The sequence below is a fragment of the Eupeodes corollae genome, chromosome 1 (assembly GCF_945859685.1).
Source record: "Eupeodes corollae chromosome 1, idEupCoro1.1, whole genome shotgun sequence".
NCBI lineage: Eukaryota > Metazoa > Arthropoda > Insecta > Diptera > Syrphidae > Eupeodes > Eupeodes corollae.
In genome coordinates this window covers 127,434,620-127,453,970 of record NC_079147.1, presented here as the reverse complement: position 1 = coordinate 127,453,970, position 19,351 = coordinate 127,434,620, and the positions used below count along the sequence as shown (strand labels likewise).

At 33.9% G+C, this 19,351-nt stretch overlaps 1 protein-coding gene across 10 annotated transcripts in view; it reads left to right on the top strand.

Annotated features, from left to right (window-relative positions):
* LOC129952570 (protein doublesex) overlaps positions 1 to 19,351 on the top strand; it is a 298,820-nt gene that overhangs the window by 249,656 nt on the left and 29,813 nt on the right. For 6 of the 10 annotated variants that reach the window (XM_056065317.1, XM_056065326.1, XM_056065262.1 and 3 more), the window contains one exon: positions 9,856 to 9,898. Coding sequence is in view for 4 of the 10 variants with exons in the window: in XM_056065227.1 (XP_055921202.1) it covers positions 9,856 to 10,115 (260 nt within the window). In the remaining 6 variants the exon portion in view is untranslated. Of the gene's footprint in view, positions 1 to 9,855; positions 10,139 to 19,351 lie in introns of those variants that run through there. The other 4 variants (XM_056065227.1, XM_056065236.1, XM_056065220.1 and 1 more) reach the window with 1 other exon arrangement.

The following is a 19,351-nucleotide window of genomic DNA, read 5'->3' as shown; positions in this document are numbered from 1 at the left end:
GGAATAAAAATATGTTTCAGTAATTTTGTACTTACATGCATGACCTTGGTTCACCTTTCTCCGATGCATACAATATTTTATAGCCAGGAGTCCTGAGACCTCTGATGATGGGGTTTGAGACCCACGGCTCCTGTATTAAGACGATGTCTTCCTTGTTCATATGCAGTCGGAGTATCAGGTTGTTCGTGGCCATGATGGCGTGATGGAGATTAATCTGTACTAATCGCAGCATTGCTACTATTAAACAGATCAACCTCCACCACTGTTTTGTCGGCGTTTTCCTCGTCTGAGGAGGACGTAAGCAGGTGTTCCTCACTCCGGGTGATGCCGAAGATGGCGTCTTCAGTCTCCATGTCGGAGTTACTGTCGACTGAGACAAGAGTTATGTCTAAGACTTCTTGTCGGGTTTTAGTTATGAAGGTTGGTTAATTTCCAACATTACTTACTAAGAGGTTAGTACCAAGAATATAATCAAAAAGAGACTCACCAATAATTAGGCGGATCCTTTGCCTTTTCGCTTCAGCGACGACTTTCTCCAGGGTTTACCCAGGGAGAGGGGAAGTCGCGAATTTGGATTTTTGTAGAGGGTGCAATCGCGATTTGAGAGGACAAGGGTGCATCATCACCCTCTGTTAGGAGAGAAAACGACGTCCCAGGTTCACCAACCGCTAGTTCACCTTCGGTAGTTTTTGGAGGCCCGCTTTCCACGTTAACCTCATCTTTTTTATAAATTCGAATTTTAATGGATTCGAAGCCATAGTTTATGGAGCCCTCGTTTAGGGCTAGAGGAGCCAAGGATTCTTTATTGAATACCACAATGGCGCTCCTATAAAGACCCCTCACTTCCTCTAGCTTGGCTATTTTCTAGTTATGCGTCGGAAGGGACGGGTTGCACACTTTGACCATCTCGAGATTGTCCTCGATACCAGCAGGTTCGATCGGTATCCAGATGCGGGCTCTAGGTCTGCTAGGAATGTCTTCCACAGCGACAACCTCGAGCTTCGCACCTGGCCAAACTTCACCTAACCGGCTGACAGCAAGCTTGTAAAGGTCACAAGACCACTGGTCGCCACAAACCATGAGTTCGACATGGAAGTGGTCCTGGAACCTCTCTCAAAATGCTCAAAAAGCCACTCGAGAGCTTAACCTTGACCAACTGCTAACGATCAGCCGATATTGTGCCATCATCATCGCTCCTGTCAATGACCGCAACCACGACTATGCCCTTCGCGACGTCACTGAAACTGGATTGTTTCCTGATGGGATTGAAGGTGTTGCTGGTGTTATGCACCCGAGGCCGTTTTGGTGTCGGTGCGGCCCCCTCACGAGACCTTTCTCTTTTGGACGTAGAGTCCTTATTAGATCTTGTTGTAGCAAGTATGCTTTTGGCCCATTCGACGCTAGCGGTTTGCTGCTCATTTAAGAGAGACTTTTTCTAGAAGTAATTATGGTAGAAATGTACCGATTATGCGTTGCATCAGAGAAACCAATTAAATGAAAAAATTGAAAAGATAGATATTTGTATGCACAGTTCACGAGAAACTTTAAAAAAACATGTAATGTTAATTTTGTTATTTCATTAATTATTGTGATATTTATGTTTTCTCTACTTATTTCAAATATTTTTATATCTCTATGTTACTATTTTTTCGTTTTTTTTATTTATATTTATGTAATTTCAAAGAGAATGTTAATCTCAGATTGATTGATGAAATAAACTAAACTAAACTAGCCTGAGATCCAATTAGCGCTGTAGTGTGCCGTTTTGATACCAAAAGCTCGTTTTACCTGTGGTAGAAAGGGAAAGATTTATAGAAAAGCTTTATAGCGATTATGTTAGAGCCATTTTCTCGCATTGAGAAAAAAGATTAGGTCACTAATCTTTGTCTCAGATAGCTTATCAAGTACTTAAAAGAATGCTTTCCAAAGTATTTCATTTTAGTGTTTGCCAAAGCAGGACAATTAGAGAGGAAATGGATTATCGTTTCACTTTCACTTTGGTCACTACAACTACGGCAAAAGGTGTTGTGGGAGATACCCAACTTCTCCGCATGAACTCCTATAGGCCAATATCCGGTACAAACCGCAACAATCCTGGCTATGTCTTGCCTTGGCCTGCATAGAAAATCGTTTGTACGGGTTTTATTATAGGTGGGCCATATCTTCCTAGATATAATGCAGTTGGGTAAATTGCTTTGATTCAGTTTGGTAGATAGAAAATATTTTACCCTTCATAGCACCAAGAGGAATGTTAACCATTTCCGCAAGTGAGCTATGAAGGGCCGATCCTTGCCTGGCTAGCTCGTCAGCCCGTTCATTTCCCACGAAACCACTTTGGCGTGGAACCCAGATCAGGGTGACACTGAGGTTAATTTTCAGGCTCGCAAGCTCATCGCGACACTGCTATACCAATTAAGATGAGAATGTGGCCAAATTAATGGCTTTGACAGCTGCCTTACTGTTTGTAAAGATAGCCGTATTTCGGTTTTGGTTTTGGTTTTGTTTAAGCATCTTACATGCCTCCCTTATTGCCAGTAGTTCAGCCTGAAAAAACGCTAGCAAAGTCAGGAAGCCTAAAGGATTTAGTTACATTTAGGGACTCAGAAAAGATCCCAGAACCAACTCCGCACTCCATATTTGAGCCGTCAGTAAAGATGGTTTCTAAGGCTCAAAGTATGAATGCAGTAGTCAGTGTCTACCCAGAAAATATCTGAGAGAATCAATTTCGTTGTGTTGCTGTGACCATAAGTTTTTGGCAACCAGCTGTTTGTCTCCTCCAGCCTAATAGCGCTGCAGGAAAGTATATATTTAATAAATGGTTAATTGGTAGAAGATCCAAAATAACGTTAAAAGCATCCGTTTTCAAGCAAGCTGTTCTCTGAACCTTCTTTAGCTTATCAATATTATAGGATTTGCTAAGAGTAGGCCACCACACAATTGACCCATATGTTAAGATTGGACGTACTACGGCTGTGCACGTCCATAAAATCATCTTCAACTGAAGTCCCCACTTTTTGCCGAAAATTTCGCTGCAGGCGTAGAAGACAAGACAGGCCTTCTTAACCCGTACTTCAATATTTAGTTATCAGTTTAGTTTAGGGTCGAGTATAACTTCCAAATATTTTGCAGTGGAAGACAATGATAGGATTTGACCGTTGAGTTGAGGTAGAGTGAAGGGCGGTACTTTGGTGCTTAAGAGCAACAGTTCAGTTTTAATTTGTTTAACTCCTAGTCCACTACTCGTGGCCCAGCTGCTAACTTTCTTCAAAGCTAACTCCGTGATTTCACTAATCACAGAGGTGTAGGTGTTCCTAACACCAATAGCACCAAGTCATCCGCATAGGCTACCGTATTCACTCCACATCTCTCAAATTTTACGAGAATTGTATCCATGACCAAAAGCCATAGAAGAGGCGAAAGGACACCACCCTATTGTGTTCCCCTAATCACGTGTTTTGTTGCGATTGTATTGCCTAGAGTGGCTCGAATCTTAATACCACTGAGCATGAAAATAATCCATTCTCAAATGAAGTCTTCTACACCGAACTAAACGAGCGATTTTTCTATGGATTCGGTAAGAACGTTGTCCACCTTCCTAGACATTGAAGGTGCTTCTATGTCTAGGAAGGTGGCAAGAGTAAATTCTTTATAATGGATTGTTTGTTCTACAGTACGCACTACCTCATGGAGGGCAGCCTCCGTAAGTTTGCCCTTAACATAAGCATGCTGAGAGCTTTCTAAAGGTCGTCACACTAGAATTTCTCTAATATGGTAATCAAGAATGCGCTCTAAGGTTTTAAGCACAAAAGATGTTAAGCTTATTGGTCTGAAATCCTTCGTGGATTCGTGACCTCGCCTACCCACTTTCGGGATGAAAACTACTTTGATCTGTCTCCACGACATGGGCACATGTTTGAGAAGGAGACATCCTTTGAAAATTTGTTCCAGCCATGGAACTGCCACATCATGCAACTTTTGAAGCATAACTGACAGTATGCCATCCATGCCTGGGGATTTATATGGAGAAAAAGTATTGATGGCCCACAAAATATTTTCTCTTGTTATAACGGAATTGACTTGCTCCATATGAGCTACGTTTAGCTGTGTGGTTTTAAGCGATTCAGGGTTATCAGTAGCTCAAGAGATTCGGCTGGAGAGGCTGTCCAGGTTCCATCAGTCTTTTTTAGAAATGAAGGATTACAATGTTCCTTCGATAAAACTTTGCCGAGCCTTGCGGAGTCCTTTATGTCTTCGATTGATTGACAGGGCTTGCTTGTAAATTTTAAGAGAGTCTTTATGCGGTTGGTAAAACTTATGTTTGTGGCAGATATTGAAAATTGTCCTCGGCATTTTCCTAAGACTCGACAGTTCTTCATTTAACCACGAATTAAGGGTTTTACGGCTATATTTAACTGGGCAAGAGACTCTAAAAGCTTTACTTATAGAAGTTTCAAAGGTTTTCACCTTTGATTCAAGGTGTCCTATCGATTCAGTGAGATTCGGTAAGTTGCTTAGTTTGGAATTAGCAATTTGACTGAATTTCGTCAAGTCAGTTTTTTTGGGATTTCTATAAGGCGGAGGGTTTTTCGACTCGAAATTAGTTTGAAAAAGAATCCACTTGTGATCCGAAAACGAATTAAAAGGGGAAACTCTCTAGTTCTCCACTAATAAATTACGGTTGTTTACTAAAGTAACATCAAGCACATCCTCCCATCCACCATAATTTTCCGAGCTCGGAAAGACGAAAGAGGGAGTATTGCCTCTCTTAAAAATGGTCATATTGTTTTCAATAATAAAATCAAAAAGTGACTCACCTCGTTCGTTGATCTCAGACCGCCCCAGCAAAATTTTCGCCTTGTGCAAGATTAGTTAAAAGTGCCTCTTTTTTATATTTTCACAAATGAACTGATACACAAGCATATCCTTTCCCACATTACCCAGGAGGTAGACTTTCAGTGCGTTTTTTTTATTGATGTATCTCAAGTAACCCTAAACCATAAACTGAAACGCAGCGATGAAATGAACACGGGTTAAGCGTTTAAACTTGGAAACTTACTTTACTGACCTTACATTTTGAAAATTCAGAAATGAGATCATTAAAGTCTACAGAATTTAATAATTTCTTTTAAATGGATATTAAATATAAGCCTACCAATCACTTATAAGATAATTTTTACTAATTTTAAGTTTAGAAAAACTACGTTCTTCTGAAGCTACCGTGACCAGTATTGTATCAATGATCTGGAGAGCAATTACTTTATTCGGAAAAAAATCTTCAAGGTTTGCGCTAAAAAAAAATTAACACATCTAAACTTTAGCTTTGTGGTGTAACAATCGGGGATATTACAGTTAACTTTTGAAACAACTCTTCTCCATCTGGATCATTAAAACTACATTCTGCAAATAAAGCACGTACATTTTTATTTTTTAAACATTGGCTTTTGTAACTTAAAAACGCAAACTTAGTACTATACGAATCAAGCTGTTCAAACTTGTCTGTAATTGGTTGAATGGCTTGACCAAGTATTTTGAAAAAAAAAATGTTCTTTAAATCCTTGTTTCAGGTCTAATATAGTTTCAGGACCTTTATCAGCTTCAGGAAACATATATGGTATTTCTCTAGGGAACTAGCAATACACTCGTTAAATTGAACATACCTACGGCCGGCTGGACTTTACAAATATTTACAACTTTTATTTACATTTTCTAAAATATCAAACCAAATAAGCAAGCAACAAATAAATGTAAAACTCAAATATTTTATTTTCTAAGGATTCTGCAATGTTTTTTGCCTCTAGATTTCCGATTTCTTTAAGTGCGTCATATGTTTCTATTAAATTTGTTTTTAAAGGCCTCAATGCATCTAACCTGCTCCCACACCTAGTCTCAGAAAAGGGATTCAAAGTAAGACTTTTTTGTTCTTATAAATATCTCACCACGCTGTGACCCATATGATTCCGTATAAATAATTTTTTTAAATATCTCTCATGTTAGTTTCCATACTCCTTGTACAAAAAATAAAACTCGCCGAACATTGACCGTTTGTAATAGAAGGTAGCAAAGCAACCTACCTGTTCTCTTTTTTCGGAGCCATTTTTTTCTTGTTTCTTTTTTGTAGATAAGAACTCACATACAGAAGTACGGTGTATGATACAAACCCTGCACCTTCCAGCCCATATGATTCAATATGAGTAATAAGTATTTTGCGTTGTCATACTCCCTATTTTGATTTTGAGACTCAGTGTGCATGAAATAAATCTTGAACATAAAAGGTGGCATTGAACTTTTGTATGTTGATAATACTCGCAGTAGTACATATTTGTTTGTACAAGTTCAGATAACATTTTCTGCTCCTAGTAGTGCGCCTCCAGAATTCTGCGCACTGTGCTTTTGCAAATCTTGCACATATGCTTTGTCTGGCCCTGATTATAGGGTTTAAAGCTTTAGCTTTGCTTAAAGCAATATTTTGAATAAAGTTCTGTTTAAATTTACGATAGTAACCTATCATACCTAAGAAGCTTCTTAATTGCCTAAGAGTTTCGGGTTCTGGATACTCTTTAATGGCGGTGATTTTCTTGGGATCAGAAGTGATTATATTCTCACTGATAACATATCCCAAAAATACTACCTCTGTTTGATAAAATTTAGATTTTTCTAAAGATGTTGTTAAGGATATCAACCAAGGTTCTTTAGAATAAAGAAGGAGCTTTCTTTAAACCAAAGGGCAAGCGTATATATTCGTATTTACCATTATTCACGGAAAATGATGTGTTTTGAATATCAGATTCTTTGATTAATATCTGATGAAATCCACTTTCCAAATCTATCGTTGAAAAGTATTTAGATTTACCCAAATTGCTTTAAATAACATTTCTGTCTGCGATTGGATATTTGACACTTATAGTGTATTTGTTAAGTTTCTTAGAGTCGAGGATTAACTTGCTCTTAGGTGTTCAATCTTCGTGCAACCCTTTTTTGGTACTAACCATACTGGACTTGAATATGAATTTTTACTTGCCCTAATTATATTACCTTTTAGAAATTTACTTATTTCTTTATTTATAAATTCTGAAGCACTTGATGGATATTGATACTGTTTTGTCCATATTGGTGTTTCTATATTAGTTTTTATTTCTGGCTCCACATCTGTACGGAATGGCAATGTATTTCATGGATAATGGAACGAACTTGTTTGTTCAAAATATCAACGTTAATTCCGTTGGATCTGGTCACTGTTGACTAGTCCTATTTGTTTGTTGATTACTATGTTGGGTTTTTTGTTGGTATCTTAATGTATTACAGTTTGTTTCGTCTCTCATATTATTTCTTTGATTGTATTGATTCAGAAATCTACTTCTAGTTTTGTGGTTTTCTAACTCTTGAGCATGAGCTAATGCATGGGGAAAATGTTCAGGTTTCATACTAAATACTATATCAGACATTGGCTGATGAAATATATTATAAATGCTATTAATGCATTTTTCCTATATGATTCGTTGAATTTCTCAGTGGGGTCGCTGTATGTACCATACGTCATTATAATTTTATTTATTATCAATGTCAATTTTTCTGTAACTTCATTATAAATTTTAGTAACGTCTTTTATCTACTTAAAATGGTTTCAAGGTCTAGTTCCGTACTGGTAAGAACTGAATTTGCATGACCAACTCTTTTATTTCTCGTTATGCTTAATGCAGAAAAATATCGTTTACAATAAGAAGTGTACAGACTCATAGGTACTATTTTGACAAGCTTATCGCCAACTCACATATACCTCATTGCTACCTTCAAAAGTTGGTAGACTTTTAATAACATCAGGACTTTCATTGTCTGGTATTTGTGGATTTATCGTTTGTTTTTTATAGTCTATTACATTATTTGGAACTGTTAAAATTTCTAATTTGTTAATTTGTTATTTGTTAATTCATCTATTTGATTTTGCTGCTGGCAGTAGCCTGTTCAACTCCTAATTCAATAATTTGTTTTATATCTATAGCTGAAGTTGTTATTTTAACAATTTTAGTTTCACTTCTTAAAAATAATTTCTTACGATAATTTTCTCTGCTTCTCAAAATGTTGTTCTCCAATCTGTTGCTGGATACTGGTTTTAAAGAGCGAATGGGAATCACTTTGATGGTTTCTTCCTTTTAGTTCACAATTGTTCACACTTTCAGGATACTTTGTTTTAATCCTATTAAAGAACAAATTTGGCTAAAAGCTTCAATTTCACTCAGAAAGTTTTAATTGTATCTACAAATACTTATGCAGATTTTACTATTTTATTCACTTTTTACGTTAATATCCCGGTTGAGCCCCCAATTATATTTATTCGTCGCGATAAAAAGTTATTTCAAAAAAATATATTTTTAAATATAAACTTTATTTTTCACTTAACAAATTAAATATTTTATAAACAATAGCTCTAACATACTACTAGGCAACTACTCCTGCGTTGTGTCTATTTATATTGTTGTAGTGATGAGTTAGTTTTCTTCTCTTCAGGATTTTTGGTTGTGTTGGTAATTTACTTTTTGTATCTTACTTTTTATTTATCATCTTGTTTGGTTGATCATAAAATATCTGATTGTTATCTTTTTACCTGTGGTAATCTTTATTATGGGATGCTTGTTTATTTGGATGCTTGTTTATTTGGATGCTTGTAGGTTAGTACATTAGCGATCTTAATTATTTTATTGTTTCCTCTTATTTCTGTGTGAGGTACAGTTGAGTGCTTATAACTGGCACATTTTAAAGTTCCCCTTTTCGATGACTTTGGTGCATAGGTCAGGCCGAGTTTGTCCGGTGACATCTATTATGTTGATATCAAGGGGCGCGATGGCATGCTGCCTACTTGCATAAAACTGTGAAGCTCCACAGGAAAAAGCTGAGCTGTGTATGGTTTATAGGTCAAAATATATGTCTGTTGACGAAAATGTACTTGGCAAAGTTTAGTAAGCAAAGAAAGTTTTTTGAAAGCAAAAGTTACCAGAGTTCTAGAAAATAAGATTGATTATTTAAATGATGTAAAACTACAAGCATATGAAAATACTTATTCATCAATTGCATACGTACGAGTATTAAAACACTTCAAGTAAATGAGTAGTTTGTTCAACCTTCAAAAAATGAACCACCTATGCAAGAAATACAATTCAAATCAAAGTTTAAATTTATTATATTTCTTGCAAAAAGTATCTACTGTTACACTTTCATTTTTAGTTTCGTCACAGACTCGTATTCGAAATTCCTTTTATTTTAAGAATAATGCAACTAACCCTTTTTTCAGTTCATAGAAAGTTTTGCACATTGAATTCAACTTTTGATTTATACATTGTGCTTAAACAAAACACAGGAAAGAAAAACATTGTAACACCTCTTTGATTTTTTTTCTAATCTCAGTGCTTGAAATTCAAGAAATTAATGTAATTTGTATTTAACAATGAAATTACTCATAATTTATTTAACTGTGCACGGTTAACTACACTACTACAACTTAAGATAAAAGTAACATACATTATAGTTTAATTGTAAGATTGAGGTGTCGAAATAAAACCATATCAAAAGTTATATTGTTGTTCCTTTAAAAAAAAAGCTAGCGAATCACGTACAATCTGTTGTTGTTACAAAAATATTATGAATGTCAAAATCGCAAATACAAAAATGTAACCAAAACAAAAAAATAAGTTTTGTAGGGTCATGCATACAAACTATTTATATCTATTTATTGAATTTTTAATAAAATATGTAAGCTATTGAAATGAAACTTAGGCTAGGTAGGCTTTTACTGTACATGCAATTCAGATTTTTTTGTTATAACATTGCATATTTTATAATGTATTTTTTATTTCTATCTTTCAGCGAAGCAGTTTATAAGACTTGTTTATCCCTTTCGAAATTTGGATTTTTTTACCCAGGCAGTGCCTTTTGCACCAACGACTTATCTTCCATTTTCTCCAATATATTTACGAGGAAACGGATTTTGTTATTCACAAATATGCAGCACAACGACAACTCGATCTTTAACAACGGATCCCTTACCCAGGCCTAGGAGCAGATCTCGTCCTATCGGCTCTAAACCTAGACCAGCGAATATAAGAGCGGAAACTTCTTCAACGTAGCAAAATCTTCATTTTATGTCTATGTAAGTCTATATTTTAAAATATTTATTTATATAACTTACGTGTCGCCATGTTTGTCCGCAATTGCTTCTTAAATTACTAACCCGATTTCAATCAAATTTGTACAGTTTGATGAAACTTGAATGATAGGATCCCTAACATCTCAATTTATTAATAGCACCACCACATGTGGCTGAGGCTAAATTTATTTTATAGTAAACGAAATACAGTGGATGTTGATTCTTTTTCTAGTTATGATATAGTTCAAATCAATTGTTGTAAGAATAGTTTTAATCGTGTACTCGATCTTGCTTTTGTTGACAAAGAATTAAATATAGGCGTTGATAAATCATTGTATCCAATTTTTCCTAACTCTGTTCATCACAACGCATTATCTGTTCTGTTTTCATTTTATAACTAAAATTTTTAAACCAAATTATGCAAAGGCTAATTTTAAAGGCATAGCGAGTTCTATGTCGCGAATTCCGTGGAGTTTGAATTCTTGATCTCTGAATTTTATTCAATTCTTTAATTTTTTCATGGATAATCTGGAAGAGGCAATTAATTTATATGTATGTACCAAAAATTAGAACAAAAATAATTCTAAGCCACCTTGATTTAATAAAAGGCTGTGTTATTTAAGCAACAAAAAAAACAAGGCTTACAAACTAACTCGTAATTCTACAAAAAATTACGTATTTAAGTAAAATTATATGAGGTTGGCGCTAGAATTGGATGTTCTTAATAAATTTCTATATAAAATAACATTTTATCAATTAAATCCAAATTGAAAAAAAATAGTTAGTGTTTTGGGTTCTTTATCAATAGTAAAAAAAATCAAATGGTATTCCCAGTAGTATGAGTTAAGGTCACATTTCTTTTTATATTTTTAAAACTGCATAAGTTCTTAAATTTATTAAGATTTATCTGGAATGCAAACTCGTAAAAGAATTATTGTCATATAAACAAATATATGTAATATAAACAAATCTTCGTTTCATAAAAAATATCTTTGTTCATTATGCATTCCAATGTATCCGATGCTGTCCTCAGCATCTAACGTAACGATATCTAACCTTGCCTTCTGCATCGTTCTGTATGAAATATGATAACAAAAATAAATATTGTAATAGAATTCGGTTTGTATATTTCACACCACATTGAGATACATATCGATGTGTGTGACTTATCCAAGGGACTTATTCTGTTCTCTTATCTTTAACCTCAATCGAGGTGGGGACAAAAAAATAGAATTAGGAGACCAATTCATAATTTTAAGTAGCTTTAGTTTTTAGTTCTAATAAAGACGAGTAACAGTAAAGACTCAAAGTTCCAGTTGTTTCATTAACTTGTTTCATTGGCGCCCAAAGTAAATTTTTCTAAACTTCATACGAAGTACAACTCTAGTTTGAAACCTCATAGAGGTAGAAATACAACAACCAGCAGTATCCAGCCGCAACAAGCGCAGCAAATCCAGCAGCAGCAACAATCGAACATAACATAGTCATCAGAGAAAATATCTATACTCTATAGTAATGGGAAAGAATAATGAAAACCAAGGAAACGATGGGTAAAAAAAATTATAATAAAAATAGAAACATATTTTATTTTAAAAATTGTGCATAAAGTTTGAACACTGCGCGTTAAGTGATAAAAGATTAAATTCTGAATTTCTATCTGCAGATTTTTATTATGTTTGTGTTTTGTTTGTTGCTCGTTGCTTTGTTGTGAAAACCAACACAATTCTATATCCTATAGAAATAAAATTAAAATTTCACTTTATAATACTTACTTATTTTTCTTAAATTTAAACTTATAATACTTAATTATTTTTCTTAAATCTTAACCCTTTTTTTCCTATAAATCTTACGTTATTCTTCTATCTTATAAATCTAACTTCTACTGTTGTACAAAATTTGTATTTGTTCATGTTAGCTTTAAGCCGTAAGCTTTACAAAAAGCTTTTGTATAAAAGAAGAAACAAAAAAAAAAAGTTGTAAACAAAAGCTCTCGAGCAATATAAAAGAAGGGACAAAAGCCAACAATAGACACAATTGGTTCATGCATTGAGCAGTTCGGCTGAATACTTCAGCCTCTGCAATCCCTTGTATTAAACAATTGTTATCTAAACAATCTAGTAGCAGTAATTATTTTTAGCAATAATAAAAGCGGCACCCGCTATATTTTTAAAAAAGAAAACAAACGCTGAGTTTTATTTTTCTCTACAACTCATCCTCCACGCATACCAAGTGTGCATGTATATGTGTTGTTTCCAAAACTATTTCCACGCACTCACTCCCTTAACTCGTTTTCTCACTCTACAACATCAATTTAATTCTAAAAACATGTCGTTGAACGCTGAAGCGATCACAGACCTCGTAACGAGGGTAGCAACAGCTCTCGCAATCCAAACAAAACAAGAATTCCAAAATTCAATAAATGATATAGCAAATCAATTTAACGCTCAAAATCAAGCTGTTGTCGAACCATATCGCGATATAGAAATTAATGAACAAATCAGATGCGACACAAGTCTCGATGTCGTTAAAACCGTACCTGAATTTAATGGTGCAACAGAAAAATATCCTTCTTCGAGACAATCCTCCAAAGCAGCTATAAAACCTTTTGAAAGATATATAGGTTCTAACCGCTACTATCAAGCAGTAGCTATTATTAGGAACAAAATTGTTGAAAACGCCGATAATGTGCTTTCTTCATTTGATAAGTCCCTAAATTTTGAAGCTATCCTAGCAAGGCTTGACCATACGTACAGCGATAAGAGACCATTGCATCTATTAGAGCAAGAATTGTCAAGTCTTCGACAAGGTAAACTGTCAATCAATGAATACTATGACAAAGTCTCAAAACAACTTACCCTTATAACCAATAAGGCTATAATGGAGTTTAGCGGAAATCAAGAAGCGTTAAGGGTGATTAATGAAAAATATAGAAGCGATGCTCTTCGCATTTTTATATCTGGACTTAACCGTCCTTTAGGAAACATTTTATTTTCTAGCCGTCCAGCCGATCTTCCAAGCGCTTTGGCACTGGCACAAGAGTTGGATATGAACCAACAACGCTATGCGTTGGTAATAATAACAAACAATCTTCACGCTTTAATCAACCGCAATTCAGATATGTTAATCAAAATAATCATTCACAAACTCAAAAAAAAGTTGAACCTATGGACATAGATCCAACATCGTCAAAATTTAGACAGAATCCTAGGCCAAGTACATCTGGATATTTTAGAAAGCAAGGTATAAATAGAATGACCCCGAATGATGGTTCAGGAAGAAATAGTTTCAATTCTCATTCAGAATTCCAAAAAAAAAAGAATCTGATCAGCCAACAGGCTCTAATAAAATTCAACGCGTTAATCATGTCATAACAAGTGTGAATAAATCTCATGGAGAATATAGCAATAAAATTTATTACACGAATCAAAATTCACAGTTGCCTTACATAGTAAAAAAGTTAAAATGCGGCCAGTCGATTAAAATATTAATTGATACTGGTGCAGCAAAAAACTATATAAAAGAATTTTCGTTTCTTAAAGGGATTGAATGTTTAAATGAACCCTTTGATATTTCTTCTGTTAACGGCTCGACCCGTATAAATAAGAAATGCTTTATAGGCTTATTCGGTTCAGTATCCGAATTTTATTTTACCTAATCTTGATAGCTTTAATGCAATTTAAGGTTACGATTTTCTAAAACAAATTGGTGCAACTTTAAATACTGTCTCTAATAAAATAATTTATAATAATGGTGTAGAATCACTCCATTTTATGGCTTTCGCTCAAGTCAATAACTTATTAGCGGAAATAAAAGATGTTCTGCTCTGACTTTAATACATTAATAACCGAAAACATGCTCGTTTTCGCAGATCCAAATGAGGTTTTGACTTTTAATACTAATGTGGTAGCAAGAATTCGCACAACAACAAATGAACCAATTTATTCAAGAAGCTATCCTTACCATATGTCGGCTAGGGAGTTTGTCAATAATGAATTGCAATCTCTTCTAAAAGACGGAATAATCCGTAAAAGTCGTTCACCATATAATAACCCGATATGGGTGGTGAATAAAAAAGGTACGGATGAATTTTGAAATCAAAAATTAAGACTTGCTATTGATTTCCGGAAGCTTAACAACAATACTAGCTCGGATCGTTATCCGATTCCAGACACTTCAGTTATTCTTTTTAATTTGGGAAAATCAAAATACTTCAGTACCATTGATCTAAAATCTGGATTCCATCAGATCCTCCTTGATGAAAAAGACCGTGAAAAACAGCTTTTTCTGTAAATAATGGAAAATACGAATTTTGTCGTCTTCCATTTGGGCTTAAAAATGCCCCTAGTATTTTTCAAAGAACTATAGACGATGTTTTGCGAGAAGATAAAGGGGTCCGTTGTCACGTATATATTGATGACATTAAAATATTTTCTCCAGACGCTGAAACACATGTCAAGGACATAGAAAGCGTAATTAAAAAACTTTCAAATGCAAATATGAAAATAAACCTAGAAAAAACGAAAGTTTTTAAAACTAGTGTAGAATTTTTAGGATTTATCGTCTGCCAAATAGCAAAACCTCTAACTCAAATATTGAGAGGGGAAAACGGTAACATAAGTGCAAATCAATCTAAAAATAAGAAAATTACACTCTCGATGGAAGCAAGAGAAGCATTTGATAAGTTAAAGGACATATTGGTATCTGAAGATGTAACTCTCCTATTTCCAGATTTCAACTTACCATTTGAATTAACCACTGACGCTTCATCAGAAGCAATTGGGGCGGTTCTGTTTAAAAAAGGAAAACCTATCACATTTATTTCTAAAACTCTTTCTGAAACAGAACAGGCATTCGCCACAAATGAACGAAAAATGCTCTCGATTGTTAGGGCTCTCCAAAAACTTAGAAATTACCTTAATGGTGTTAGTAACCTTCATATTTATACTGATCACCAGCCATTAACGTTTTCAATATCTGATAAAAACCCAAATATGAAATTTAAACGCTGGAAGAACTTCATTGAAGAGTTCGCTCCTAAAATTAATTATAAAGCAGGGCACGAAAACAAAGATGCAGACGCACTGTCTAGACAGTACATACAACATTTGTCGGATAACTCACTATCAAACCAAAGTGAATATTGTACCAATCTTAGTGAGATCTCATATAAACAGTGTATTCTCTCAGTCATACAACCTATAAATTCTTTTAAAAACCAGATTATACTATCACCATCCAAAACAACTGACGTCTGAACTATAATAACATTTCAAGGATATCGTCGTCATGATATTCGTTTCAAAGATTTTCAGTCTTTGTTTGCTATTCTGCAAAAAGTTATTAATCCTTACACTATCAATGGAATCCAATGCCGACTGGAGACCTTACGAAAAGTTCAAAATGAGATTATTGAATTTGATATTTCCAATACAGATACAAATTATTTCCTTACATGTGTTGATAAGTTTTCAAAATATGCTATTGTTGAACCCATAGCTTCACGATCGCTTGTGGACATGAAAGTACCAATTCTTTAAGTCTTAGGATCTTTTAAAGGCACTAAATTGGTGGTTTCCGATAATGAACCAACTTTTTGCTCCCAAACGATACAATCTCTTCTAAGAGACTTGTACAACATTACACAGTATCAGCTATGCATAGTCAAAGTAATGGTCGAGCTGACCGCTTCTCCATTCAACATTAAGTGAAATTGCTAGAACTGTAAAGTTGCAACACAACTTAAATGATATCAAAGAAATACTTCAAATGTCAGTAGGTATATAAGTATAATAATACTATACATACGGTCACTAAGCGTAGGCCATTTGATTTAATTTTTTCTCTATGTGAAACAGAAAAAAAAGAAATTTACGAATTGTTTCGAAAAGCACAAAATAAACAAAACGAGCTTAGGAACAAAAAACGAACCTGTCGAAATTTCAAACCAGAGCAAGAAATGTTTGTTAAAATAGACAAACGAAGAGGGAACAAACTTTCTGGTAGATTTATTAGAAAAAAAGTTCAAGAAGATTTAGGTACAAACGTCCTCGTCGACAGAAAACAAATACATAAAGATAACATTCGCTAAATCTTTCATATTTACAGATTAATCTTCTTAACAACCGTTTCTTCTAATATAATGGGCTACTCTTCTGCTCTGTATATTCCGTTCCGAAAAGGGGAAGTAGCAATAACAGATTTCGAAATACTCGCTACTGATATCAATAATTTGAAACTACTGTTTAGTAATGATGACATGGTAGCATCACTTGATGCTGACTACAGTGAAATAAATATGCTTCTTTCTGCACTAAGGCCTCATAGAAGACCGAAGGAAAACCTAATTTTTCCAATAAACATAAGCTCATAGAAGACCTTCCCGATCAATTGATTTTATTGTATCTACTTTAAAACTTATCGTCGCTACGCTGGATCACGAAGATTTCGTTATACTTAGCGAAATACAATCAAGACTCATTGGTGCGGAGAATCAACAGATCGAAATAAATACAGAATTTATGGAAAAGATTAATGAATTAACTACACAAATTAACTCACTTACTTAATAACAATTCGCAATCAAAGAGCAATAACTCTTTAAGATAATATCGTTTACACGTTTAAATATTGTAAACCCGATTATTTTAACAGGATAATAGGGATTTATTCTGTTCTTTTATCTTTAACATCAATTGAGGTGGGGATACAAAAAATAGAATTGTGAGACCAATTCATAATTTTAAGTAGCTTTAGTTTTTAGTTTTAATAAAGACGAGTAACAGTAAAGACTCAAAGTTCCAGTTGTTTCATTAAGTAGTTTCATTTATGCAATGCATGGGTTGTAGATACATATTCTGATCTTCCAACAATTTGTAATGGTTTCAAATGATGAGAATGTAAGTAGTTCCGAATATTTAGTTCGTAAGTATAAGTTTGACATTGGTCAGTTGAAGTTTAACATTTCTGAAATTGAAGATGGTCTTTTTAATTTAAATTGTGATAGTAATCCCGGTCCTGATGAAGTTCCTCCGATCATTCTTGAAAAATGTGCAGCTGCCCATTCTGAACCCCTATTTTACGTTTTTAATAGCTCGGTTCCATGCGGTGAATTTCTTTCAGTGTGGAAAAAATCGTTCATTATTCCAATTCACAAAAGCGGTCCTAAACAGGAAATAACTAATTATCGTTCAATCTGTAAACTGTCATCTATTTCAAAACTTTTCGAAAAAACATTGTGTGTATCGTTTTTACTTAAGGAATATATATCTCCGTATCAACATGGCTTTGTTGCAGGAAGATCAACAACTAACTAATCTTGAAAAAAGATACCAGATCGATGTAATTTACACCGACTTTGCTAAGGCAATCACGTAATTTTGATTCAAAAAATTGAAAGATTAGGTTTACATTCAAATTCATTGCTTGAAAGGTCGTATACAATATGTATCTATTGATCAAATACTTTCTACACCTGTTACAGTTTCCTCAAGTTTACCTCAAGGAAGCCACCTTGGCACACTACTTTTTCTTTTATTTATTAACGATATGCCTGAAATGCTTTTAAATTCTGGTCGCCTTTTGTTTGCAGATGATTTATAGTTTTTAGATGTATAAAATCTATTAATGATTGTCTTCTTTTACAGAATGACATCGAAAGGCCAATGGAATGGTGTACAGTGAACAAATTATCATTTAATGTATCTTAATGTCAAGTTTTTTGTTTTTGTTGCAATTTTTCACCTATATATTCTTCACATATAAAATTTAGAACCATGATCTTAAAAGAGTAACTATAAAAAAAAACTTCGGTGTAGTTTTTGATTCAAAATTGAATTTTGTTAAACATGTTGATTATATTGTAGCCAAGGCTAACTCCATGTTGGGATTTATTAAACGAAATTGTTTGGACTTTAAGAATCCCTATACTTTAAAATCTTTATATACCTCTTATGTAAGATCAATATTAGAATACTGTTGTGTGATATGGAATCCATAAAACTACATTCGTTCAAATAGAATTGAAAATATCCACAAAAAATTACTAGATTTGTAATATGGAAATTAGGCTGGAACGTCGAAACTCCCTCCTACTCTACTAGATGTCAACTTCTTGGAATGCAATCACTTCTTAATAGACGGGAATTGTATTCTGTTATGTTCATAAGTGATATCTTAAATAATCATATGCCCTGTTCTTTTATCCTTGATTGATATTTATGCACCATGTCGACAGATTAGAGAACGTTGTATGCTTCGTGAAAATGAACATAGGGTCAACTATGCACAACGAACCTATAACTCGCTGTGTTAGAGAAAATAATCTTATATCTAATAGTATTGATTTTGATTTTCATATAAGTAGATTAACTTTAAAGAAAAACATATTATTGCACTTTTCAAGTTAGCTTCATACTTTTTTTTTGTTTTAATTTGTTTAAAGTACATAGCAGGTACACAATCTTTTACAAGTATTGATTATGTTATCATTAGGTTTTATATTATAATATTATTTTTATGGTATTAATGATTTTTTAAACATTTTTTTTTGTTACCAATAGTCTAATTGAAGATGAACATGATCTCTAATTGATGTAAATAAATAAATAAATAAATAAATAAATTTTATTTTTTCAATATGTAACATAAAAAAGTGTAATGGAATAACAATGCAGTTTTGCGGAAGAATTTAATTATAATTTTAGATCAGTGCACAACTACTCATAAAAATTCAATTGGAGAATTGTATAGAACTATGCAAGATTTAAACGGCAAAGATTAACTCTTCGGTGGTGCTCTATTACATTTGTCTGGTGGGTTCAGTCGCCTTGCAATTTTGGCAACCAAAAATGTTGATGTTGACGAAATTAACTTCCAGCTAAAACAGTTGTTACTAGTCTTTTATACTAATCGATTCTGTTGTTAATGTAAATGATATTGTTCACTTTCCAATTGAATTTTTATATTCACTAGTTAGACCTGCAATACCGATACATAATCTTTGCGTAAAGATTGGTTCAACTTTTATTTTCTTTCTATTGAACCAAGAATTTTAACTAGTAAGCTGAAAGGATGTTCAAATGGTAGACATGTGCATTCAAGAGGACACAAGCGTCCACAGGTTTTTTCTTAAAACCAACCTCTGTCTATCAACTCCTACTCTCACCTCCACGTGGTGAACATCGGGTGCCTAGTACCTCAACTGGAGATTGGGTTCCA